General features: G+C 40.3%; 1 protein-coding gene across 10 annotated transcripts in view; it reads left to right on the forward strand.

Annotated features, from left to right (window-relative positions):
- Window positions 1-19,143, forward strand: part of LOC132377950 (transmembrane and coiled-coil domains protein 1-like) — a 98,703-nt gene extending 79,560 nt beyond the window's left edge. For 5 of the 10 annotated variants that reach the window (XM_059944478.1, XM_059944482.1, XM_059944475.1 and 2 more), the window contains 3 exons: window positions 1,599-2,509; window positions 13,544-13,679; window positions 17,265-19,143. In XM_059944478.1, coding sequence (XP_059800461.1) covers window positions 1,599-2,509; window positions 13,544-13,679; window positions 17,265-17,579 — 1,362 coding nt within the window. In that variant the 3' untranslated portion in view covers window positions 17,580-19,143. Of the gene's footprint in view, window positions 1-1,598; window positions 2,514-5,326; window positions 13,680-17,264 lie in introns of those variants that run through there. The other 5 variants (XR_009506853.1, XR_009506854.1, XM_059944477.1 and 2 more) reach the window with 5 other exon arrangements.
- Window positions 19,144-27,771: the final 8,628 nt, after the last annotated feature.

Consider the following 27,771-nt stretch of genomic DNA (forward strand, 5'->3'; position numbering starts at 1 on the left):
TATAGACTTTGTCTTCATCTCTATAACTCCTCTACCCTTACTGCCTTCTAATATTTATCAGTTTTTGTTAGTAATCTAATGACTGCTTCATCTGCATGTCTGTTTTCCATCTTCTGGTTAGCTTGCAGTCTCATTTAAGTCAACAATAGGCTTCCTGAACCTGGACAGTATTGTTTCTCAAGAGGATGGCCAAGTAATACCATTTAAAGATTAAAAATAAACATCTGGATCGTGAATATCCATCACACCATCGTCAATTAGCCAGCTGTCCCTGGATTCTGTACATTCTAGTCTTCCATATAATGGAAGGTTATGTGGAATCTTACCAAAGGGCTTCCTGAAGTCCACATAAATGACATCTATTGCCCTCCCCTCAATGGCTTTCTTGGTCACCTCATTCAGTGGTCTTGATTGAATGCTTTCATTCAATTTGGAAAGCACTCAATCAAGGCCATCTCCCATGCTGACTAACCGCAAATAACCACTGTTTTTCCACAAGTATTTATATCGTATCGCTCAAAATCCACAAGTGTTAGACTTCTAGCCTATAGTTCCCAGGGTTTTCAATGTTGCCCTTCTTCAATAAAGGCAAAACTTTTGATATCCTCCAGTCTACTAATACCTTGCATTTGGCTAACGATGGTACAGGAATCACAGCTACGGTGTCCACAATTTCCTCTCTAGATGCACTCAGTGTTCTTGAATAAAACTGAGAGACTCAAACTGCTTTATGGAGGTCCTTGACTCTTTGAAATTTATAACATGAGCCTGGAGTTGGAGCATTTTGGGAGCAATTAGACTCAATAGACTCATGGTTGATAACCAGGATAGTGTACTGTGCACACATTTATTCCCACTTCAAAGTAAATTTATTATCAAAGTATCATAGTACGTATACTGTATGTCACTCTGAGATTAATTTTCTTGTGGGCAATCATAGTAAATACGAAGAAACACAATAGAATCAATAGAAAAACCACACACAACAAAAATTAAGCGACCAATGTGAAAAACAGAACAAACTGAAAATACAAAACAACAAAATAATAAAAAATAAATAAGCAATACATATTGAAAACCTGAGTTGAAGATTCATTGAATTATTTGGTAATGGGATCAGTGTTGGGGAGAGTGAAGTTATCTCCATTGCTTCAAGAGCCTGATGGTTGAGAGGTAATAATTGTTCCTGAACCTGGTGGTGTGGGACCTCAGGCTCCTGTACCTCCTTTCTGATGGCAGCAACGAGAAGAAAGCAGAGCTTAGATGGAAGGGATTCTTGATGTTGGATGCTACTTTTCTGCGACAACAGTCCTTGTAGATGTGCTCAATGGTGGGTAGGGATTCACCTGTGCTGTATCTACTACTTTTCTGTTTAAACTTTCCATCTGGTTTAGTGGTAGCTTCAACAACTGTTCTTATCCCAGCAGCAAGTTATTGGTGTTTGCTGAATGTCTCAGGTTAACTTCACTTCATACGGAAAAGTTCTGGCCTTTGTGTGGGAGGAAGTGTTTTTAATCAACATGATTACAAGCTGGCAGCTCTCCAGCCTTTTAAAAATGCATGCAAATAATAAGCTTATCTTTGATTCTCTACCACAGGTCGAACGGCTGGAAGTGAACAGTGTGGTTGCTTCGAGCTCAGATGGCGGGATTAGTGTGGATAGCCTGGATGGTGCACTGGACCCCCAGAGGACAAGAGCTGCCATTACTCACCTGCAGCAGAAGGTACTGAAGCTCACGGAGCAGCTGAAGGTGGAGCAGACAGCCCGAGATGACAATGTGGCAGAGTACCTCAAGCTGGCCAACAACGCTGACAGGCAGCAAGGGGCTCGCATCAAACAAGTCTTCGAGAAGAAGAACCAGAAGTCGGCGCAGACTATCCTGCAGCTGCAGCGCAAGCTGGAGCAGTGCCACCGCAAGTTGCGCGAGATCGAGCATAATGGCATGCCACGGCAGCCCAAAGACGTACTCCGGGATATGCAGCAGGGCCTGAGGGGTGTGGGGGCCAGGGTGACAGGTTTCAGTGAGGGCGTCGTGGGCAGTGTGCGGGGGGGTCTCTCCAGCTTCTCCCAAGCCACCCACTCAGCTGCGGGTGCCGTGGTTTCCAAGCCACGGGAGATAGCGTCCCTCCTTCGCAACAGGTTTGGCAGTGTGGACAACATCCCCACCCTTAAGGACTCGCTGGATGAAGCGCAGGCAGAAGAGTGCCTCAAGGGCCTAGAAATCTGTGGCAACCTGCAATCCAGCCTCAAATATGGCAGCGAGGAGGAATGCTCAAGTGGCACATCAGGGTCTGCTGCTAACAGTGTGTCAGGGACACCCCTGGAATCTACCACCTCCAAAACCAACACACTGGACTTTGCCTGCTCAGGCTTTGCAGGGATATTCCAAGAACTGCAGCAAGTGAAGGAGACACAGGCCCAGCTGGAAGAATCATTTGACACTTTGAAGTCTCATTATCAGAGGGATTATACATTAATGTTACGGACTCTGCAGGAAGAAAGATACAGGTAGGCTTAAGCAGAACCACCTGCTTCACCTCCCTCACCTCCAGTTAAAATCCAATTGTTTGCATTTCATTCTCTACTATATGCTTTCTCATTGTTAGGATGCATGTACAGTGGATGTAATCTGAGAGTGTGAAATGAGGCTGCTTCACTACAGCTGTGTAGAAGGTGTAGACATGTATTTTTTTAACTTTATTTTTATTGTTTTGCCAATAACAGAACAAACAGGATAAAAACAAACAGACAGGGTCATCATAGGTGAAGTAAAATCTGTATCTTATAATAGAAAAAATGAATAGAGAAATGGGTTACATTGCTGATTCAAGGTTAACCAAATCCTTATATCCATAATTGTCCTTCAAATTCACAGGGGACCTTAAAATCCATGTCTTTAAAGTCCATTCTGCAGGTTCCTTCATGGGAAGAAATAAAACAAAGTTCTTAAAGCCAAATAAATGCACAGTGAAGAAGTCATTTCAGGTTCAAATAAAATGTCCAATTTTCCCAGTATCTTCCAAATTTTTTAGTGGCATGTCTCAGAGAAAAAGTCAATCGTTCCATAACACAAATTTCTTGAGCAAACACAAGGAAATCTGCAGATGCTGGAAATGCAAGCAACACACACAAAATGCTAATGGAACGCAGCAGGCCAGGCAGCATCTATAGGAAGAAGCACTGTCGATGTTTCGGGCTGAGACCCTTCGTCAGGACTAACTGAAAGGAAAGATAGTAAGAGGTTTGAAAGTGGGGAGGAGGGGGAAATGCAAAATGATAGGAGAAGACTGGAGGGGGTGGGATGAAGCTAAGAGCTGGAAAGGTGATTGGCAAAAGGGATACAGAGCTGGAGAAGGGAAAGGATCATGGGACGGGAGGCCTAGGGAGAAAGAAAGGGGGAAGGGAGCACCAGAGGAAGATGGAGAACAGGCAGAGAGAGAGGAAAAAAGAGGAGGGGGGTAAAAACTAAAAATATTAGGGATGGGGTAAGAAGGGGAGGAGGGGCATTAACGGAAGTTAGAGAAGTCAATGTTCGTGCCATCAGGTTGGAGGCTACCCAGACGGTGTTGTTCCTCCAACCTGCTGGCTTGTGGCTTCATCTTGACAGTAGAGGAGGCCATGGATAGACGTATCAGAATGGGATTTGGACATGGATGAGGCTTTTCATTCCAGGACGAAGGAGATGTCTTCCTTTTTTAAACAACCATCAACTTTGCTCTCAAACGCATCTCTCCCATTTCCTGCACATCTGCTCTCACCACCCCACTCAGAATAAGGTTCTTGTCCTCACCTATCACCCCATCAGACTCCGGGTCCAACCTATCATTCTCTGTAGCTTCTGCCACCTCCAACGGGATGCCACTACCAAGCATATCTTTCCCTCTCCCCCCTTTCTGCAGGGATCGCTCCCTGCACGACTCCCTTGTCCATTCGTCCCCCCTTCCCACCAATTTCCCTCCTGGCACTTATCCTAGTAAGCGGAACAAGTGCTACACCTGCCCTTATGCTTCCTCCCTCACCACCATTCAGGGCCCCAGACAGTCCTTCCAGGTGAGGCAACACTTCATCTGTGAGTCGGCTGGTGTGGTATACTGCGCCCAGTGCTCCCAGTGTGGCCTTTTATATGTTGGTAAGACCGGACGCAGACTGGGAGACCGTTTCACTGAACACCTACGCTCTGTCCACCAGAGAAAGCAGGATCTCCCAGTGGCCGCACAATTTAATTCCACGTCCCATTCCCATTCTGATATGTCTATCCATGGCCTCCTCTGCTGTCAAGATGAAGCCACACTCAGGTTGGAGGAACAACACCTTACATTCCATCTGGGTAGCCTCCAACCTGATGGCATGAACATTGACTTCTCTAACTTCCATTCATGCCCCTCCTCTCCTCCTTACCCCATCCCTGATTTATTTAGATTCCCCCCTTTTTTTTCTCTCTGCCCATCACTCTGCCTGTTCTCCATCTCCCTCTGGTGCTCCCCTCCACCCCCTCCGGTCTTCTCCTATCATTTCGCATTTCCCCCTCCCCCCCCACTTTCAAATCTCTTACTATCTTTCCTTTCAGTTAGCCCTGACGAAAAACATTAGCCCAAAACGTCGACAGTGTTTCTTCCTATAGATGCTTTCTGCTGCGTCACACCAGCATTTTGTGTGTGTTGCACAAATTTCTTGAACTATTTCTATCCATTCCAAGACTGTAGGAGACTCTTTACTTATTTCCTGGTAATCGCTTTCTTACAGGCTGCTTAGTAGTATTTGTAACAAATATCTTTCATGCTTTTTGAGTTCATTTGGTACATTACCCAAATAAGTAACGTTAAAATCAAAATTAATCTCTGGGCTAATTACTGACCTTATCTCTGTTACCACATCTAACCAATAAGACAAAATCTTTGGACACTCCCAGAAAATATGAAAGTGATCAGCCAACATATTATCTCACATTCTCCAACATTGACCTTGTTCAGGTCTGTTACTTTGTAGCTTCTTTATTTTTGGCATTATGAAAAATCTTAAGGTATTCTTCCAGGTGAATTCCCTCCACAGACCTGAGCTTGAAGTATTTGAATGTATTCTGCACAGTGGCGTATCTAAGGTATGGCAGGTATGGCATGTGCCCCGGGTGCCACTTGAAGGGGGGCACCACTGAGCAGTTTCTATTAAAGTCAGACAAGCCATCCTCGGATAGTGAAAAAAGAATTTTCTTCAGATGAATGATTTGTCTTTGATACGTTTTTTGGAACCATCGATGAATGATTTGTCTTTGTCACGTTTTTTGGAACCATCGAAGCTCTCTACGTGTTTTTCTCTCGTTCAATGCAGCGCTGGGAAAACTGAAAAATACCATGCCTGTGGTTGTTAAGTCGGAGTCCGAAACCAGGTGGAGTGCAAGGACAGAAGAAGGAAAGCCCGTCAATAAGTACCTTGAGGAGATACTTCAAGTTCTCCAGGACACGATAGACAATGAAAACGAGACCAGTGAAACAAGAAGTGATGCAAGGCAGCTGTACAACTGCATGTTGAGTTACGATTTTCTGATTTTGCTAGGATTTTGGAACAAAGTACTCATTCGCATTGACTGTATTCAAAAGAGGCTGCAGGATCCTAGCATGAACTTCCATGATGCTGCCCTGGATTTGAAAGCCCTCCGAGGTCATTTTTATGATGAAAGAGTGGTGTTGGTCAGTGTGTCACTCAAAGAAGAAGTGGGTCTCTGTCAAGCATGGAATATTAAAGTTGAAAGATGTCAAAAGCGAAAGAAATGAATTGCTGATGAGAATTTGAGAGACGCTGGGTTAACAGCTAAGGAGGAAATGGAAAGAGTCATGAAGGGAACACTAGACTGTCTTTGCGGAGAAATGGATGAAAGGTTCACTCATTTGCACGACACTGACGCCAAGTTTAGGCTCCTTCTCGATGTCGAGGGACTGTGTTACGGCAGCGATAGTACCAACCTAAAGAAGTATGAAAATTTGGGCGAATTGTATAGCTCTGATGTTGATGGACAGCAGCTATATGAAGAAATTTTGGATTGCAGAATGTTGCTATCAAGGCGGGTCAACATGAAAATATCAAGACCTGAAGAGCTTCTTGAATTTATTGTTCACTATGGAGATGAGAGCGTCTTCCCCAATCTTTGCATTGCTATTCAAATAATGCTAACCATTGCAGTTTCCATCGCCAGCTATGAGAGATCATTCAGCAAGTTAAAACTAATATTTTCATATTTGAGAGCCTCCATGGGTCAAGGCAGACTCTGTGATCTTGCTCTGCTGAGTGTAGAAAGAGAAGAAACTGAAAAAACTATGATCACATCATAGACCAATTTGCATCAGTGAAAGCAGGAAGGTGCAGTTATAATTTTCATGTAGTGCCATAATTTGTTAATTAAAAGATTAACGAGCTTGACTTGTATTTTTGAGCTGATATTATGATAAAATTATCTAAAAGATGGGTGTCAGATATTTGGACAGGGGCGCAGTTTCAGTGCTTGCCATAGGTGCTATTTTCCATAGATATGCCCCTGGTGCTGCATATGTTTAACCAATTATCTTCTGTCAATTTTATGTTGGCTTCTTTCTCCCACTTTGATTTAACATACATTGTGGAGAGAATGTAAAATCGAGTAAATCCTGGTTATCAGTTTCTTTTTAATATTACCTTTATACACATCAATGAATATATTAATCAGACTTAACCCTTTCTCTCCAATAGTTTTAATATTTTTATTGAAATATTGTCTTAGTTGAAGATATCTAAAGAAGTGTTGTTTCTCTAAGTGGTATGTTTCTATGAGTTGTTGAAAGGACTCCAAACCCTTAATGGAGGATATTGTACAGTATCAGGTAATTCCCTTACTTGTCCAATGTGTAAATTTACCATCCAATTGTGGTGGAAGGAATTCTTGTGTAATGTGCCACCCAACCTAGTATTCTTACGTTTCTTTCAAATTTTGGGTCTTTAAATTCTTTATACCAGATGTTCAGAGGGACTGTTGTCCACTTACTCAGTTTATTTAAATGCTTCTTTTGGAGTGTTTTATCCCCCAGTAAAGATTGGAGAGGGATATTTATTAGACTTTGTTCTAAATCCTTCCACTTTGCATCACAATTAGGGTCACACCAACAGACCAGACTGCGCAGCTGAGCTGCTCTATAATAGTCTTCAAAGCATGGCACAGCAAATCCATCTTTATCCTTAGGCAGCTGCAATGTCTGAAATCTAATTCTTGGTTTCTGTTTTCCCCAAATAAATGTTGAAATCATTCTTTTCCATTCATTAAATTGCTTAAAAGGTACTTCAACAGGCAATGATTGTAAAAGAAACAGCAGTCTAGGTAATACATTCATCTTTATGGCTTCTATTCGATTATACATATTCATTGGCAGCAATGATCATCTATTTAAGTGTGCCTTAATATCAGCTGTTATGGGAATATAATTATGTTCATAGATAGTAGACAAGTCTTCAGGTATTTGCACTCTTAGGTATTAATATTACCTTTCCATTTGAATTTACTCATTCTGTAAATATTTTCTTGTGGTTCATAATTAAAATTTAAAGTTTGGGTTTTTTGTAAATTTAATTTGTAGCCAGAGTTGGAACCAAAATCTTTCAGCGGGGATAATAATTTATGCAAACCTGCATTGGGACTGGTAAGAGTCACGAGAATGTCATCCACATACAAACAAATCTTACGTTCTGTATCTCTGATCAGAACACCTGTTAAAATCTTGTTTTCTCTAATTGCCTGGGCCAATGGCTCGATAAAAAGAGCGAAAAGCGTGGGGCTTAGGGCAGGGGTCACCAACCTTTTTTTGTACCACGGACCGGTTTAATATTGACAATATTCTTGCTGACTGGCTGATGGGGCGGGTGACAGTGTTAATCACGACCGGAATATAGGACCTACATTATAGGTGATAAATCAATTATAAGTCACTTATAAGTGGCTAATACACTCAATTTAATTTCTAAAAGGGTTTATTTAATTAACTTAATATTAAACACAGCGCATATTTTCCTTGCATGAATATAGTGATAAGTCAGTTATAACTTACCTATAAATAAATAGCATCATAACATTTTAAGTAACGTTTGGATCTTAAACTCAGCGCATAATTTCCTCGTATGAACATATAAAATCATTGTGACACACCAGTGAGAGGACAAGGTAAGGGCTGGAGTTCCCCGTACCAGGGCTGCGGCAGTCACAGTCCGGAGAGAGCGACCGACTGAGCGAGGAGTGTGACAGGGCACGTGCCTGCCCCTCTTGTAGGTAGGTAGGATCTATTGGTCAACAAAAGTTTGGCTGGAGGGATGACTTTCAGTAGATCACAGCAAGTTAGCTGTTCTGCTACTTATGAAACCCTGAGCCTAAATTAGGTCATTTGCGAATATTTTAGCACCGAGTTCCCCACGAACATTCGGTGTCCTAAACGGGTTCAGAGGCGGCACCCATCTGTCCGCGCTCCAGACCAGTAGCTACGGCACCTCTCACCAGCCGTGTGAGGCAGCTGGTTACCCGAGACCAACCAGTTATCCCTGGCGCAAGGGTATCACTGCGTTTAGGCAACTGGGGACTTTGCATGGGTAATGACTTTGTGTGCGTAATGACCTCGCATGCGTTCAAGTTCAACAGTGTGCGTGACAGGAAATGAGGAAAGGTGCAGCTGATTCATATCGCCAAATCATATGGTTTCCTTGCGGCCCGGTAGCACATGCTTGGGTAGCCCGGTGGTTGGGGACCACTGGCTTTAGGGGTCATCCTTGTCGACATCCCCTTTCAAGAAATATTGTTTTAGATAAATTCCCATTTATTTTAATTCTGGCTGTAGGGGAAGAATGTAAAGATTTCAGACATCCAACTACCTGATTATTAAAGCCAAACCGCTTAAGTACCAAATAAAGATATTTCCATCGTACCAAGTCAAAGGCCTTTTCAGCATCAAGGCTAATAACTAGAGATTCCAGGTTATTTTTGATCATATGGACAATGAGATGAAGGGCTCATCTCATATTGTCCTGGATTTGCCTACTTTTTTACAAAACCTGTTTGATCTGTGTCAATTAGAGCTGGAATTATATTTTCCAATCTTTTTACTAATATTGATGCAAATAATCAATGTTTAGAACAGATATTGGGCCTATAGGAACTGCATTCAGTCTGATCCTTACCACTTTTAGGAAAATACTGAAATTATTGCTTGATTCCAGGACAATGGAGTCTCCCCTCCTCCGAGAACATAATTAAAACATTCCTTATGTATTGGTATTATTATCTCTGACAGTTTTGTAACATTCTGCTGGATAGCCATCAGCACCTGAGATTTTATTTGTTTTTAATACTGATATAGCTTGACCTATTTTTTCTGTTATCTCCTGAGTTATTAGTTTATTTTGCTCCATTCCTACAGATGGTAAATCTAAGGATGTTAAGAAATTAGATATGTCTGCTAACTCTGCTGCTTTGGGTTGAATGTATAACATTGTGTAGTATGTTTCAAAAGATTTTTGAATGTCTTCCAATTTGTGAAGCATCTTATTAATCTGGGGGTCTTTCACCCTTTGTATAGATCTCTCAGCCTATTGTTTACATATTCTACATGCAAGTAATTTCTTAGATTTGGGACCATTCTCATAGAAATTTTGTTTAACAAACTTAGCTCCCCTCAACTTTCATAAATATTATTTAGAGTTCGTTTTGTATCCAAAATTTGATTCAAGACGTTACTGTTATCATACTCCATAAGCTTACTCTCCAAAAATTGTAGTTTTTCAGTAAGATCCTTCTTGATTTGTTTCTCTTTTTCCTTTTTCTTCTGAGCTGACAACTTTGAGTTTACTCCTAATAACAGCTTTTGCAGCATCCCATGGTGCGCTTATCATTATATATATTATATACAATATATTATAATGTATATTAATATTATATAATAGATATTAATATATTAATAATATGTATTATACAGTTCTATTATCATTATATATCATATAATCTTCAAAATCTTTCTTTAGGTATTTTAAACATAGGGGATCATTCAAAAGACTGGTATTAAGTCTCCTCAAGGTATCTTTTGGTTTGTTGTCTAAATGTAATGTTAAGTAAACCCCTGCGTGGTCAGAGATGTGTCTTACCCCTATATCATATTTTATAATCTTGTGTCTCTCTGAATTGAATGTAGAAAACATAATCTATTCTCAAGTACATGGAGTGGAGGTGAGGAAAAAAGGTGAACCGTCTATCAAGTGGGTGTAACTCTCTCCATATATCTATCATGCCCATTTCTTTGAGCAGTTTCTTGACATGTAATGTTTCCAGATTTATCTTTTTTGTTCTATTTGAGGATTCCAGGGCAGGATGTAATTGAATATTCCAGTCCCCCCCCCCCACATATTACCACACCAGATGTTTCCATAGATATCATATTAAAAACCTTCTTAATCAGCTGTTTATCATTTGCTGGTGGTTTGTAAACATTCAGTAGTGTAATTTCTTTAAAACCCTTCACCAGTAAATAACGCCCTTCTTTGTCTGTAATCTGTGAGGAAAACTGGAAATTTGCTTTATTTGAGATTGATATTGCAATTCCCTCTCAAGAGAAATAACAATTTTTAAATCCCATTTTGCATAACTTCTCATGTTCAATCTTTGAAAGGTGAGTTTCTTGCCAAAAAATTATATCTTGTTTTTCTCTCTTCATTTTAGCTGTAGCCTTACTCCTTTTGATTGGGTTCTGTAACCCATTCACATTAACGGTGATTACTGTGTATTCTTAATGCGGCATTCCACACCAATAAAAAAAAGGGTTTATATAAATAGTTAAATATTACTAGATGACCTAAACAAATGAATTTTTGTCTGTACAACAAACTAACATTTAACGTATAAACAAAACATATAACATCTGTGACTTCCATCTTTGTAGTTTAAACTAAACTTCTAAGTCGGGGGGGAAGTGCTTAAACCCGAAGGGGCCCCTCCTAGTGCAGGTTGATGTCTCTGAATAATTGAAATCAGGACAGTGCACAAAAAAACACAAAATCAAACATCAGCTCCCAGGTTTGTGGTCAGTTAGTAATAAGAGCTTACAGAGAAAAAATTGTTTATTTTCTATTTTTAAGTTCTTAATACAAAGTCAATTATAGTTTGGTGTTAGGGTACATGTGATTTTTCCGACCTGGCTGAAGGATATTTTATCACTATACTTTTGAGAGCTCTCATGCAGTATCTTCGTTGTGTCAAAATTCCTTTAGTTGTTCTGGATATGTTTCAGACATGTTTCTCGGTCCTGGTGGGATTTTGCACCAGTTGTCTCCCAGGAAAGTTGTCTCAGTTTTGTTGTGCCTTCCGCGGGGGCAATGATCCTGGGACAGTCTGGAAAAATCACCTGTTCTTTAGGTTGTCCATCGCCTCCGATGTGTTATTGTAGATGACTCGTCCAGTGTCAAGAAACACTCGAAGTTTGGCTGGGTAAAGAGTCTGGAACCGGAGCCCCTTTCCTTTAAGCGTCTTTCTGATGGTGGAGTAAGCCTTTCTTTTTATAAGTATTTCGGTCGGGTAGTCTTGATCAAAAAATATTCTTTTCCTGTCGTAATAAATCTCTTGTTTTTTTGAAGCAGAGCTTTAATTTTATATTCCAGAAAGAAGATGACCCCAGATCTTGGGTTGGAACCTTGCGGTAGTTTGGGTCCAAGAGATCGATGGCAGTGTTGTATGCTGAGAGAGGCACCAGGAAGGGACAACTTTGTTTTAATAAATTTTTCCAGAAATTCTTGTACGTTGTCTCCTGCCCCCTCGGAAATTCCATGGCTGTGCATGTTATTCCTATGTGAATATGCCTCTAATTCCATTATTCGAGCTTGAATAATCTCCTGAAGTTCCAGTGTATGGGAAAGAACCTCCCTGGCTTCAGCATTGCATTCCTCCACTTTTGCCACCCTTTGGCCATGTCCTCAACTCTGCCTGTTATTTCTTTTAAATCACCAACAATAGCATTCAGCTTCTGATTAATTTCTTCTCCGAAATCCACCAGTTTCTTTTTTAGAAAACCGAAGATATCACTCAGTTCCTTTTTCATGTCTGAACAAAGCGTCTGTATTTTAGCCAAGATGTTAGCATGAACAGACTCCGTATCCTCGTGTTCAGCTTGGTTGCTAGCACCGTCATCAGTGTCCTCACTGTTGGTCGGTGTCTTATCGCTTGTCTTCGGGTTTTGTTGTGGTTTTCCTCTGGTCATTCTTTTGTTTCCCCCTTTCATGCTACAAGACCCACTTTTCTATTTAAATAACCGTTTCTTATTTAGGGAAAATTAGGACCATCTGGGAGCCCTTACTGATTATGCTGCTAGCTGTATCTGCACCATACCGGAAGTCCTAGGTGTAGTCATGCATTGATGGGCAGCAGTACCTCTTGGCTAAGTGTCCATCAAAGTCAAGATGTAAATGTAGAAATTCACATAAGTAAGGGTTTGTTCACAAGATGATAGAGCATTTGTAGTGAACTGAAGAGAAGGCTATGATAACCATCAAATTTGTAGACTCCTGAGTGTTTAAGTTTAGAGCACTGAATGGAAGCCATGGGAGCTGTTTCAGAACCTTCATTGCTCTGGGTGATTTATGACGAGGGAGAAAACTTTGTAACTTTTTTCATCATTTGTGTTACAGATCATTCCCCAATCACTGATAGAAATCCTAATTTCAAATTACTTGACCACTATCAGCTGGGTTTAGGATGTCTTTGTTGGTGGTTGCTGAATACAAACCATTTCTTAATCTTCCCACAATGCAATTTCTTATGTCTACAACTGACCTGACTGCATCCAACTATTTCCCATCAAATTAGTGCTGATGTTGCTTCCTCTCTGCCCTCATGATTGCTGTGCCTGCCTGATCAGCTCTCTGATTAATCATCCAATACTTTAATCTTCTGGTAGTTTGCTCATGAAGTGTTGTGTTTATACATGGGTTGTCATTGATCTCTTGACCCATGGATGTATTATTATTTCCCTAATGAACCCTGAGGCCCATGAGTTAACACTGAGCTGTGGATTTAAAAAAATAATTGTGATAAGGCCAGAGGGAAAGTGTTCCACAAACCAAGGTGGAGCCAATTGACGATTGATACTGAAGTGAAGGGGCAGACAAAACAAGTGCCCTCCATCACTCTTCAGTGCAGAGTTCACTTACCCAGGGTTTCCTCTGTTAGCTTCCTCTTCAATCTGTGGGATTTGTTATTTGTTACTTAATCTAGCTGTACTCCCCTGAACTTTACTTTTGAGTCTATTGCTCCATTCATATCCAGGAGGATAATTATTTGGAAGTTGGCAAGGTTTGATGTAGACATGTGAGGGAGGGAACATTTGGACTACTGCTTATGATGTGGAAGGGTCAGGTGCCTCCATGACCATTCCTGAGGACTGGGTAGAAAGGTCATGGAGAACTCACTCTCACTTCTTATACTACCTGTTCATCCAATGCAAATAGAGGTTCCATGGCTGCTATGATAAGATGGCTGACATGTACTGCTGCCTGTTCTAGGTGTGAACGGCTTGAGGATCAGCTCAATGACCTGACAGAGCTTCACCAGCACGAGATTCTCAACCTGAAACAGGAGCTGGTGAGCATGGAGGAGAAGATCGCCTACCAGTCTTATGAGCGAGCACAAGACATTCAGGTCAGTCAACAGACATGAGCCAGTATGATATTCATCTTTGACAATTGAGCCTGAGAGGTCAGGTTGAGAATATGCTGTGTCCTTCATTGAATTCTGATCATTCATAAACAGTGTAGAAATGTGAATGTGATGGTTTTGCTCCACTTCTTTCCCTCTCTGCACACCATCATCACCCTCCTCTTTCTCAATCCTCCCTCATTCTCATCTCTCAATTTGTCAGATCCTTTCACCAACCCACATCCTTGTAACCCCAGCCTAACCTCTCTCTCCTCCTGTGCCTCCTCATCCACCTTCTTCCCCTCCACCACCCCAATGGCTCCTCTACCATTGCAACCCAGCCACCCTTCTTGCCCTTACTTCTTCCTCAGATTACCTTCACTCTTAGCCCTTTACCAACCAATGGGGCAAGATGGAGGTCTCACTGTTCTTGCCTCTCCCTGCAGTCCCCTGTTGTAAGGAAAAAATATTAAGATATGTTTTTAGTACAGTAAGGGAGAAAGAGTAACTAGAGAGAGGAAACGGCAAGAGCCGCAGGAGAAGAGCAAGGTCCTCCACTGCTTTAACATGACAACTTCAGAACAAGGAAAAGTAAATGGTGGCATCTGCAATACAGTAGAGGAGGTGCTGAGCATGTTTGTCCAAGAACACTGAGGGAGGCTAGACAAGAAATTGCAAGAGCTCTGGCTGAGATATTTGTATCATCATTACCCAAGGGTGAGGTGCCAGTAGACAGGAGGATGGCAAATGTCTTTATTTAAGAAAGGTGGCAAAGAAAAACCTAGGAACTATAGGCCAGTGAGTCTAACATTTGTGGCAGGGAAGTTACTGGAGAGGATTCTGTGGGATAAGATTACTTAAACAGGGATTCATTAGGGGTAGTCTGTATGGCAAGTTGATTGTGCCTTACAACTTTTTTGATGAGCTGACCAAGAAAATTAGTGAGAGTAGGTCAATAGACATGATTTATATGAACCTCATTAAGGCCTTTGATAAGGTTCCACATGATAGACTGCTCTGGAAGGTTAGATTGTATGGGATTGAGGGAGAGCTGTGCATTTGGTTGCACAACTGGCTTGAAGTTAGAAAGCAGAGGGTGATGGCGGAAGGTGTTTCTTGGAGGCCCATGATTAGTCATGTGCCTCAGAGTTTGGTGCTGGACCCATTGTTTGTCATCTATTGTACGTATGTGAAGGATTCAGAGAAGAATGTACAAGGCATGGTTAGTAAGTTTGTAGGTGACACTTTAAGTGGTATAGTGGACAATGAAGAAGATGACCAAAAATTACTGGGGGAAGTTGTTCAGCTGAGTAAGTGGGCCGTGGAATGTCAAATAAAGTTTAATTTGGGTAACTGAGGTGTTGCATTTTGGAATGTCAACTCTCGGTAGAACTTTCACAGTGAACAGCAAGAATCTGGGGAGAGATGTAGAACAGAAGGGCTTACAGCATTTTCTTGAAAGTGGAGTCACAGGTAGACAGGGTGGTGAGGAAATATTTTAGCATGCTGGCCTTAATCAGTCAAGGCATCGAGTATAAAAGCTGGGAGGTTACGAGGAGATTCTATTTGCTTTTTTATGTGGAATAAGCTGCCAGAGGAAGTGGTTGAGGACATTAATAACATTTAAAAGACAGTTGGACAGGTACATGGATAGGAAAGGTTTATAAGTTTGTGGGCCAAACACTGGCAAATGGGACAAGCTTGGATGGAGCATATTGGTTGGCCTGGACCAGATGAGCCAAAGGGCCAGTACCATGCTACATGACTGATTATTAACTAAGGTCTGGGCCCCTTACAGTTAGACATCACCAAACAAAGAAATAGCAGGACGAATTAACATGGAACAAGACAAAACTTTTTTGAGTATATCAGAGAATCAAGGGTTTAGCAAGAATAAGGAATTAAGTATAAAACAACATATAGAAGCATAGAAATCTACAGGCCCTTCGGCCCACAATGTTGTGCCCACCATGTAACCTACTCTAGAAACTGCCTAGAATTTCCCTACCGCATAACCCTCTACTTTTCTAAGCTCTATGTACCTATCTAAGAGTTTCTTAAAAGACCCTATTGTATCTGCCTCTACCACTGTCACTGGCAGTGTGCCCACCACTCTGTGTGGAAAAACTTAGCTCTGTGTGGGAAAACCTCCCCCTTCCAAGCACCTTAAAACTGTGCCTCCTTGTGTTAGCCATTTCAACCCTGGGAAAAAGGCTCTGGGTATCCCACACAATCAATTCCTTTAATCATCTAATACACCTCTATCAGCTCACCGGTCATCCTCCGTCACTCCAAGGAGAAAAGGCCAACTTCACTCAAACTATTCTCATAAGGCATGCTCTCCAATCCAGGCAACATCCTTGCAAATCTCCTGTGCACTCTCTCTGTAACATCCACATCCTTCCTGTAGTGAGGTGACCAGAGCTGAACACAGTACTCCAAGTGGCGTCTAACTAAGGTCTTATATAGCTGTAACATTACCTCGCAGCTCTTGAACTCGATCCCATGGTTGATGAAGGCCAATGCCCCAATCGCCGCCTTAACAACACTGTCAACTTGCGCAGAAGCCTTGAGTGTCCTACGGACACGGACCTCAAGATCTCGCTAATCCTCCACACTGCCTAGAGTCTTACCATTAATATTCTGTCTTCAAATTTGACTTACTGAAATGAACTGCATCACTATTATCTGGGTTGAATTCCTTCTGCCACTTCTCAGCCCAGTTCTGCATCCTATCAATGTCGCAGTGTAACCTCTGATAACCCTGCAGACTATCCACAACACCTCCAACCTTTGTGTCATCAGCAAACTTACTAACCTACCCTTCTACTTTCTCATCCAGGTTACTTATAAAAATTACAAAGGGGAGGGGTCCCAGAACATCACTGGTCACTGTCCTCCATGTAGAATATGACCCATCTATAACCATCCTTTGCCTTCAATGGGCAAGCCAATTCTGGATCTACAAAGCAAGGTCTCCTTGGATCTCATGTTTCAAATGCCTTACTGAAATCCAAATGCACTACATCCGCTGCAAATGTGTTTTGCTATGAACATAGTATAATAGAGACAAGAAAATCTACAGACACTGGAAATCCAAGTAACACACACCTACCACCCCAGTGGTCTCTGCATCCAACACATAATTCTCCGTAACTTGCACCATCTCCAATGGGATCCCACCACCAAGCATATCTTTCCCTCCCGCCATTTTCTATTTTTCTCAGGGATCAATCCCTACGCAACTCCCTTGATCTCCTGTTACTTAACCTTGAGTTCCTTCAGTATTTTGCGTGTGTTACTAGTGTCATAGAATTGTACTGCATAGAAATGGGCCCTTTAGCCCAACTCGTTCATGCCAACCACAACACCTCTCTACACCAAATCCCATCTGTCCGCATTGTTTCTATGTCTCTACTCCTTTTCTATTGAACTACCCGTTTAAATGCCTTTTAAGTGTTGTAATTGTGCTTTCCTTCACTGCCTCCTGTGCCAGCTTCATTCAGATATTCAGTAAAATTCAAAGTAAATTTATTATCAAAGTACATATGTTACAAATACTATTATCTTACTCTCTGAATCACACAGGAGGCTCTGGAAGCCTGTCAGACTCGTATCTCCAAGATGGAACTACAGCAGCAACAACAGCAGGTGGTACAGCTGGAGGGTCTGGAGAATGGTACAGCGCGCACCTTGCTGGGCAAACTCATCAACGTGCTACTGGCTGTGATTGCAGTGCTCCTAGTCTTTATCTCAACTCTGACCAACTGCTTGGTGCCACTGATGAAGACACGAAGCAGGACGTTCTGCACTTTGTTTTTGCTGATCTTGGTAGTGGTGATGTGGAGAAACTGGAAGGTGATCACCTGGTATGCTGGGCAATTTGCTTGGTCCCCTACTTGATCCTAAGATGTGAACTTGGGTCCACTTTGAATTACAGACTGTTTAAGCAGTGTACGTGGACACTGAGTGGATTTGTTTACATTTGAAGGACACTTCTTTCTCTGATTACACTGGGCATGGGATTTGAATGTTCACGTAAATCTGATTGGTTGGTGATTTGTGTAACGATCGTGTGAGATCCTTTCTGCAACCTTGGTACTAACTGGCAGAGCATAAGTTTGTTAAATGCTTTGTTGCTAACCTCCTCAGTCTCCAAATATCTCAAGAGAGGAGAGAAACAATAGCAAAATTGCTTGAAATTTAGTGCACCATCTCTCTGTAGAGAAATATTTTATATTTTGTTTGACTACATCCAGTTTTGCGGTATTGGAAAGTATCTTACTGTAAAATATGGCACGTTCCACCTTCCAAAAATTCACCAAAACAATGTGTATTCAGGGAACCCTCAGACCCATTTTTAAAGTGAACCTGTTGGCCAAGCCGGCTCCTGTACGTGAGAGGGTGAAAATGGCACAGTATCCCATGCCATGGAGTGACTGTGTGCTTATTGAGGAGACCACTGGCATCCTCCTTGCCTTGAAGCTCACACACTCCACCCAACCCCTTCCCATGTGATTAACATACTTGAAGAGTGTAATGCTCAACTGTCTCAGTGCTTCCATACTGCTTCTAAAATAGGCACGTTTTTAGCAATGAGTTTTAAATTAACTTAAATATGTGTAGAGTCTTTTAAATTAAATAATTTACATTCATAGAGATCCCATCCTTTGCCATCCCTAAACTGACCCCATCCATCTTGAGGCATCCCATTCTAATTCATTACAGCCCCAAACTGGGCTCAGTTGATCCTGGGCAAAGGGCAGTGCTCCAAATGCCTCTAATGATGCTACCTTGCCTAAAGCTACCCACCCCAGCTACCTCCGGTGAAGTGAAGAAGTCTGATTTATTCGCAGCATAAATTGACAGTTGACAGTTGCTGAGTGTTGTGAAATAGTCTTTGTACAGTTAGGATTGCCTCTGCTCTATGACATAGTGTTTCCCAGTTACATCAATTGGAGAGATGCCTCCACGTGGAACTTGTTTGGGCAGCAGTGTGTGGGCTCCCCACTTCCACAAGGAAGGTCCATCCTGAGAGTTTGCAGTTTCCCCCATTTTAGAATGGGACGTCAAGATCAGGTGCCACAATCTTACTAGAAACTGGGAGTTTCAAAGCACAAAGTAAGCTGCGCAGAAGCCAGTGTAAGACCAGCTGCAATGCAGCCTTCAGAATTGGGAATTAAGGCTGAAATGAGGCTGGCTTTATCAATATAAAACAAAGCTTTATTAATACAGTTATCCACTGATTTGCTGCTGTGAAGGTATTTCTTTAGGTTGAGTGGCGGATAATCTGAGCCATTGGAAGGCACAGTACAGCTGCACTGCGTGCAAGGAACTGTGTGAGATATGAGAGACACTCAAGGAATTAACACTGTAGTTAGTTTACAACTACATTCTGATTGCATTGCATCTTGGTTACCAGGCAGTTTCTGTACTGTACTTTAAATAAAGACCTTGGCGAAATTCATTCCCATTCTTCCTTCGTTAAAAGTCTTCATGAATGTTTGATTGGGCTGAGGATCAGATGTAACACGACTTCTGGTTAAGATGGCGGTAGCTTAAGTCGCCAAAACTATTGCTCCACTCCATTTCATATACCTGCATTTATTTCCTGCTCTTCCTCCCACTATTGAAGTTGCTGGCTTCACAATGAGTGTATCTAAGCCTACTAAATTGGCAAAAAAAAAGAGCAACCTTGAGTGAAATTGTGTTGCTGTTAGAACAAACCCGACAAGATATGTTTTCTCAATTCAGTTCATTGGAGCTGAAACTGGATAAAATCAACTCTACACTGGAGAATCACGCTCAACGTTTATCACATGTTGAAGAAGTCACGGAGAAACTAGACCGTCATTGTAAAGACCTGGAAAGAGTGTGCTCTACCCTAAAGGAGCATAATAGCAAGTTAACTCTTAAAGTTATGGACCTTGAAAGCAGGAGTAGACGCCAAAATCCTTAGCTTGCCTGAGACTGTTGAAGGGGGATCTCCTGTTGAATTTTTCTCAAACTTTCTATGTGAGATTTTTGGAAGCGAAATACTTTACAGTCCTCCAGAGACCACGTCCAGTGATAATTCGCCTCCATCGTTACCAAATCAAGGATTTACTAATTAAAGAAGCTCATTGACGTAAAACGCTTCAATATAAAGGTCATGCTATCCATTTAGTAGAGGACTATGCACCTCAAGTTATGAGTCAACGTGCTGAATACAGAGGAGTAATGAAAGTTCTCTACGATCGTGGACTTCATCCGTCTCTCGCCTATCCAGCCCGGCTCCGAATCAAGCTTAGGAACGGTGATTTTAAACGTTTCGATTGGGTTGCAGAGGCGCAGACCTTCATTGATAGCCTATCTGCTACTTCGAGTTCCTCAGATACGATATGATATGATTTTTTTTTCTTTTTCAGCCTTTTTCATTTCAGTTTAGATAAGTTATTTTTTTTAAATATTCTAATCTTTATTTGTATCTTTTTCATTATCCATTTAACTCAATATATTTTGATACGATGGATTTCTATTTTTCAGTATGGGCATTTTAATTTTCCTTAAATAGAGCTGATTGTGAAACTATGAAATTAGACACCTCTTAAAGGTCTTTGGAGACTTTATTTCAAAATGGAGTCGGTGTCGCATTAAAAAATTGATATCGATTCGTGAAGTGACGACGTCTTTGAATGGTTTTTTGTTTTTCTTTTCAGACTTCAGTCTCCAATTACTACAAATCTTGATATTTTCTTCTTTAAATTTAAAATGTAGCTGTTGTCGCATCTATTTAATTAGTAGCTTAATTATGTTGCATTGTCCTATTGAAGTGTTTTTTTCCTTGTTCTCAATTTTAGTTTCTATCTTACATAATTTTACTTCTTTAAAGGTGATGATTTGTTTTCTCTCTGGTTAGATTATTTTAACCTTAAGCAGCAGTTGATGCTGTACCTTTAAACTCAGTTTGGGGTTTGGATCAAATTCCTCTCGAATGGATTTTTCTTTGGTGGTTTCAAGATGCTGTTTCTGTATTTTTTCTTATTTTTATGATTCGGTTGGATTACTTACTTTGACGTTAAAGTTTTTTTGTGTATAACTGAGTTTATAGATGATCTTTTTTTCGGTTTATCAACTCTAGCGGGAAGGTTGAGGTAAAGTTTTTTTTAGACCATTATTATACTTTAAGATTTACAAACTTTGAATGTATTTCTTTTTGTTAAGGCAAATCTTTGTAACTCTTAAAGCTTTTTGGTGTTTATTTCCATTACTGTATCAACAGTTGGAGTGTAGAAAATTAAGATGTTACCTAATTGGAAGTCCAGTAGGGGGTTAGTTTTTCTTGGGGAGAGCTTGCTGCTTTATATTTGCAGCTTTCTTCTTGTAGGTTTAGAGGGTGTGGGTGGGAACTCCAATGCTAATATTATATATGGAATTTTGACATATTTGTACTATACAGGATGTAATTTCATCCTGTTTTTATTTCTTCTATACTTTTGCCCCAGAATTACATATAAATTTCAGATAAGCTTTAATGCCTGCTATCCTTTTATTTTCTTATGTTCAATGGTTAGTCCATTGAACTATGTCAGCTGGAATGTTAAAGGTTTGAATCATCTGGTTAAAAGGGAGAGTGTTCGCACATCTTAAACAGCTTAGAGCAGAGGTAGTCTTTTTACAAGAAACACATATTCGTCACTCAGATAATTCTCGTCTTATGGCACGATGGACAGGACAACACTTTCATTCAACTTTTCAAGTCAAGGTGAGGGGCGTTTCAATTCTTATAAAGAAAAATGTTTCTTTTGAGCTTCATAATAAGATATCTGATCCTAATGTCCGTTTTATTATTGTTTTGGGGAAACTTTATAATACACGGGTGGTCTTAGCCAACCTTTACGCTCCTAACTCGGATGATGTAGGGTTTTTTGACCGTTTTTTTTCTTCATTGCCAGAACTAAGTTCATACTCTCTTATATTAGGTGGTGATTTTAACTGTTGGCTGGATCCAGTTTTGGACAGATCTTCTTCTATCCCTAGGCGATTAAGTTAATCTGCTTTATTCAATCTTTTCTTTCTAATTATGGAATATCTGATATTTGGCATTTCTTTCATTCATATGAAAGATATTACTTCTTTTTCTCACAAGTTCACCACACGTTTACTAGAATCGACTATTTTTTAATTGATAATCAATTGATCCCATCCGTCCATTCTTGTGACTATAAGAGTATATTGATCTCAGATCATGCCCCACTTATATTGTCCATAGTTCTCCCTGGCTCCCCTCAAATAAATAAACACTGGCGTTTTAATCCGACCTTGTAGTCGGATAACGACTTTGTAAAATTTATGGAGGATCAGATAACTTTCTTTTTAAATACCAATGAACTACCTGAAACCTCTAGTCAGGTGGTTTGGGATGCAATGAAAGCATATCTAAGAGGTCAAATAATTCCTACACAGCAAATTTGAAATGAAAGACTCACAAAGAACGTTTAGAACTGATCAATCAGATTAAAGCTATAGACCAATTATACACCCAGGTCAAGGATCCGGAGTTATATAAGAAAAGAATGGAACTTCAAACTAAATTTAATCTTATTTCTACTTATCCGATTGAACGCCAACTTTTGGGCAGTCGGAGTAAGTTATATATTCATGGGGATAAATCTGGTAAGTTCTTAGTTAACCAACTTAGGCGCTCTAAAGCAAAACATATCACTAAAATTTGAATGAGTAATGGGAATATTAGAGTGGACTAGTTTGAAATTAATGATATATTCAGGAATTTTTACTTTCAACTTTACACCTCTGAATCCTTTAATGGTAATACTACTGTTATGCAATTTTTAGATAGTTTAAATATTCCTAAACTTTCTTCTGATCTTAAACATAAATTGAATGAGCCATTATCCTTAGAGGAAATATCCTCTGCTATTTCTGCTTTGCAGCCTGGTAAATCTCCTGGTCCTGATGGGTTCTCTACAGAATTTTATAAATCATTTTCCTCAGTGCTCTTATCCCAACTTAGTTTAGTTTTTTCTGATTCTTTTGAACAAAATAAATTGCCTGCATTATTTGATGAGACTTGTATCATTCTTTTAGCAAAAAAAGGCAAGGATCCATTAGAATGTGCTTCATTCAGGCCGATTTCTCTATTAAATGTAGATGCTAAAATTTTAACTAAAGTTTTGGCCCGTAGGCTGGAGACTATTTTACCCTTAATTATCTCTGAGAATCAATCTGGCTTTATTAAAAATCGTCTTCCCTTTTTCAATATTAGACGTCTTTTTAATATTCTATATTCATCTTCATCAGGGACCCCTGAATGTGTTACCTCTCTTGATGCCGAAAAGGCGTTGGAGTGGCACTATTTATTTGCGGTTTTAGAAAAATTCGATTTTGGACATAATTTTATTAAGTGGATTAAGTTACTATATTCCCATCCAATTGCATCTGTTTTGACTAATTCCCAGCAATCCCAACCGTTTGATCTTAAACATGGCACCCGACAGGGATGCCCTTCAAGCCCTCTGTTATATGATCTGGCTATCGAGCCATTGACAATTGTGTTTCACAGTTGTACTGAACTGACTGGGATTTGGAGGGGCAGTTTTGAGTACAAAGTCACTCTATACGCCGATGATTTGTTACTTTTTATATCAAACCCGACCACCTCTTTACCTTTGTTGTTTTCACTTCTCAATAAATTTAGTCAGCTATCCGGATACAAACTTAATCTACATAAGAGTGAACTTTTTCCGATAAATAAGGAAGCACAAGAATTAGAATTTCACAATCTCCCTTTTAAAGTAGTAAACAACTGTTTTACTTATCTTGGTATTATCGTAACAAGGAACTATAAACAACTGTTCGATGAGAATTTCAATAATCTTTTAAATTTTACAAAACAGAGATTAGCACAGTGGTCACCTCTGTCCATGTCTTTAATTGGGCGAATTAATGTAATTAAAATGTATATTCTCCCTAAATTTTTATACTTATTTCAATCTTTACCTATATTTATTCCTAAAGTTTTTTTTGATTCTTTGGATTCTATTTTCTCATCATACCTATGGAAGGGTAAACAGCCCAGACTCAATAAAGCTCATCTCCAAAAGTCTAAAGGAGAAGGTGGCTTGGCGTTGCCTAATTTTCGTTCATATTATTGGGCAGCCAATATTCGTAATATTATCTTTTGGTCCTACTTTTATAATCAGTCTGTTTGTCCAACATGGGTGGCAATGGAATTAAATGCTTACAAGAAATTATCTATTCCAGCTTTACTTGGATTTGTTCTTCCTTGCCAATTGCCAAGATCCTGTAATCCTGTAATCAGGCATACTCTGAGAATATGGGCTCAGTTTAGAAAATACCATGGTCTTTATAGTTTTTCCCTCTCTAGTCCTATTCTATACAGTCATTTATTTCAACCGTCTATGCAGGATTCCACATTCCAAGACTGGTGTAGGAGAGGTATCAGGCATTTTGAAGATCTTTTTATAGGCAATCGGTTTGCGTCTTTTGAACAGTTGTCTATAAAGTTTAATTTACCGAATACTCATTTTTTAGATACCTTCAAATTAGACATTTTATTAGCCCTTTAATACCACATTTTCCTGAACAACTTGATAAAAATGTAGACTTATTTCTTCAAATGAACCCCTTGGGCAAAGGCGTAATTTCTACTGTTCGTGTTAAATTTATGATTCTCAGAGGAGCCCCTTGTGATAAAATTAAAACTGCTTGGGAGCATGACTTAGGTTTTTCTTTGTCCGACAAGGTTTGGGATTCAATTCTTAAATCCGTCAATTCAATCTCTTTATGTGCTCGTCATTGTCTCCTGCAGTTTAAAGTCGTCCATGGCTCATATGTCCAAAACCAAATTGGTGAAGTTCTATCCTGATATTAGTCCCTGGTGTGACAAATGCAAAGGAGGTGAGGCCTCTCTTTTCCACTTGTATTGGGCCTGTCCTACTGTGGAAAAATTTTGGAAAGGTGTTTTTTTAAACTTTATCTTCTATATTAAATTGTCATTTGGAACCTGATCCTTTGATCGCTCTTTTTGGTATTCTTCGAGACCCTGACAAGTGTTTGACCCTGGCTAAACAACGAACATTGTCTTTTGCCTCTCTTCTAGCCAGACGAGCAGTGCTCCTTAAATGGAGAGATGTAGTTCCCCCTACCCATGCTCAGTGGCTTAGGGATATTATGTCTCGTTTAGATCTCGAAAAGATTCACTATTCACTTTCTAATTTGGACATAAAGTTCCATAGGGTGTAGGGATCTTTTCTCGAATATTTTCATAACTCTCACCTAGATTGACAGGTGTTTGTTCTTTTTTCCCTTGATAATCAGACCCTACATTTCCAGCTTTTTTTTTGACTTTTTTTTCTGATCAGGTAGCAGGCTGCCCCCCCTTTTTTTTATTACAATATATAGTTCTGGGGTAATAAAAGTGTATCCCATATAATGGTTGGCTTGGAGTTGGATAGGTGATGGATTGGATGCTTTTCTTTCTTTTTCTTTTTTTTTCCTTTTTTACTATGGGTGACTTGCTCATTTGTTAAGACATGTATTATTGTTATTTTTGTTTATATGGCAATGATCCTTCTATGTATATTATTGATTTTCTTTGTTGTAGTTTGTAGAAAATTATAAATAAAATATTTTTTAACAGATGCAACACGCACAAGATGCTGGAACTCAGGTCAGGTAGCATTTATGGAGAGGAATAAACAATGTTTTAAGCTGAGACCCTTCTTGAAGCTCTTTGCTTCTTTCTAGACCACCGACCTAATCAGTTCAGGATTACGTGCTCCTTTAGCTTCTATAATAATCCTCACACTAAGTATAGAATAGTACAGCAGAGGACAGACCCTTCGGCACACAATGTTGTGCCAAACTAATTAACCCAATGACTCCTGATTTATCTAATCTCTCCACACCACGCATTGACCATACCCCTCCCTTCTCTGCATATTCATGTGCCTACTTAATTGTCTCTAAAATGCTTTTACGCTGTCTGCCACCAGCTCTAGCGTGCATTCCAGCCCCACCACTCTGTGTTTTTAAAAGAAAAATCTGCCTTGCATATTTCCTTTGTATTTTCCTCTTCTCATGATAAGTACATGTCCTCCAGTAATAAACATTTAAATCCTGAGAAAAAGATACAGGCAATCTACTGTGTTCACATATTTTTTTTAAACTACTAACAGATCTCCCTTTGGTCTCTGCTACTTGAGATAAAACTATTTTAGTTTGTGCAATCTCCCTTCAAAGCACATGACCTTCAAACCAGATAGCATCCTGGGGAAACCTGCTTTGCACCCTCTCCAAAGCCTCCTGTCCTTTCTATAATGAAGCAACTAGAACTCAATGCAGTACTCTAAAAGTGGCCTTACCTCTATTTTAAAAAGTTGTAAGATAACTTCCTGGCTCTTGAACTTATCGCCTTGGCTAATAAAGACAAGCTAATGAAGGCCAATCACATTTTTAACCACATCAATTACATATATGAAAACAGCAGAAGTCCCAGTACAGATCTCTGTAGAACATCACTAGTCATGGACCTCCAGCCAAAAATAAAAGTTCCGTCCACCACTATCCTCTCTGTCTTATAAAGGGCAAACCAATTTTAGATTCAATCAGCCAAGACACTGTGGATCCCATGAATCATAGTTTTCTGGACGAGTCAACCATGCTTAATCTTGTTAAATGCTTTTCTAATACTCATGTGGACAACATCCACTGCTCTCCCTTTATCGATCGACTTCATCACCTCCTTTGAGTCCTCAGACATGTTTTCCTGTTGTTGCACTTATCCTACTTTGAAGCTGTATATTTGATCTTGTCACCATTGCCATGGAAGTGATACAGTCGTCATCAGTCACCTACACATTGAGACAGCTGATTCCATCTTTAGAATCTGTACTCTGTTCATACCCTCTTCAGGAGCAGCTGCTAAGCAAGGTAAACAGCTGGAAATCATTAGATCCTTGGTACTGAAGACCTGCGCAAATCAACTGGCTGGAGTGTTTACCTATATCGTCACCTCTCACTTCGGCAGTTTGAGGTACCCACCTGCTTCAAGCAGGCTTCAATTGTACTGGTGCACAAGAAAAATATGATAACCTGCTTCCAGCAGCACCTACATCCACTGTGATGAATTATTTTGAGAGGTTGGTTGTGAAGCATATCAGCTCCTGCCTGCAAGTGGCCTGGATCTGCTCCAATTTGTCTTCCAACACAACAGATCAACCGCAGATCCTATTTCACTGGCCCTGAACTCTGCTATGGAACTCCTGGACAATGAGAGTGTTTTTCATTGACTACAAATCGGCATTCAACAACATTATACCCTCAAAACTTACCACTAAGCTCCAAGATCTGGGCCTCAGTATCTGCCTGTGCAACTGGATCCTTGATTTCCTAATTTGCAGACACAAGCCCCCGCTTTACTCATTTGATACCCTTTATACAATGGAAGTCAAAGCCAAACAGAGGGCATATAATAGAGCAAAAGTTACTAGGAAGTTAGAGGATTGAGAAACTTTTAACAACCAACACAAGGCAACTAAAAGTCATTAAGAGGGAAAAGATGGAATACAAAGGTAAGCTAGCCAATAATATTAAAGAAGATATAAAAAGTTTCCTCAGATATATATAAAACGGTAAAAGAGAGGTGACAGTAGATACTGGGCCACTAGAAAATGACACTAGAGAGATAACTGAAGACAAGGAATCACTCCGTCAACCACAACAAGCAGGATCTCCCAGTTGCCACCCACTTCAACTCTGCTTCACATTCCCATTCGGATATGTCCATACATGGCCTCCTCTACTGCCATGATGAGGCCAAACTCTGGTTGGAGGAGCAACACCTCATGTACCATCTGGGTATTCTCTAGCCCCTTGGCATGAACATTGAATTCTCCAACTTCCAGTAATTTCCTCCCCCTCCTTTCGCCATCCCAATTTCACTCTGCCTCCTCCTCCAGCTGCCTATCGCCTTCCTCATGGTTCCACCTCCTTCTACTACCCATAGTGCTTTCCCCTTACATTCCTTCTTCAACTTTCCTGTCTATCCCCTCCCCCACCCCTTGATCTTTCT

This window comes from Hypanus sabinus, chromosome 19, assembly GCF_030144855.1.
Source record: "Hypanus sabinus isolate sHypSab1 chromosome 19, sHypSab1.hap1, whole genome shotgun sequence".
NCBI lineage: Eukaryota > Metazoa > Chordata > Chondrichthyes > Myliobatiformes > Dasyatidae > Hypanus > Hypanus sabinus.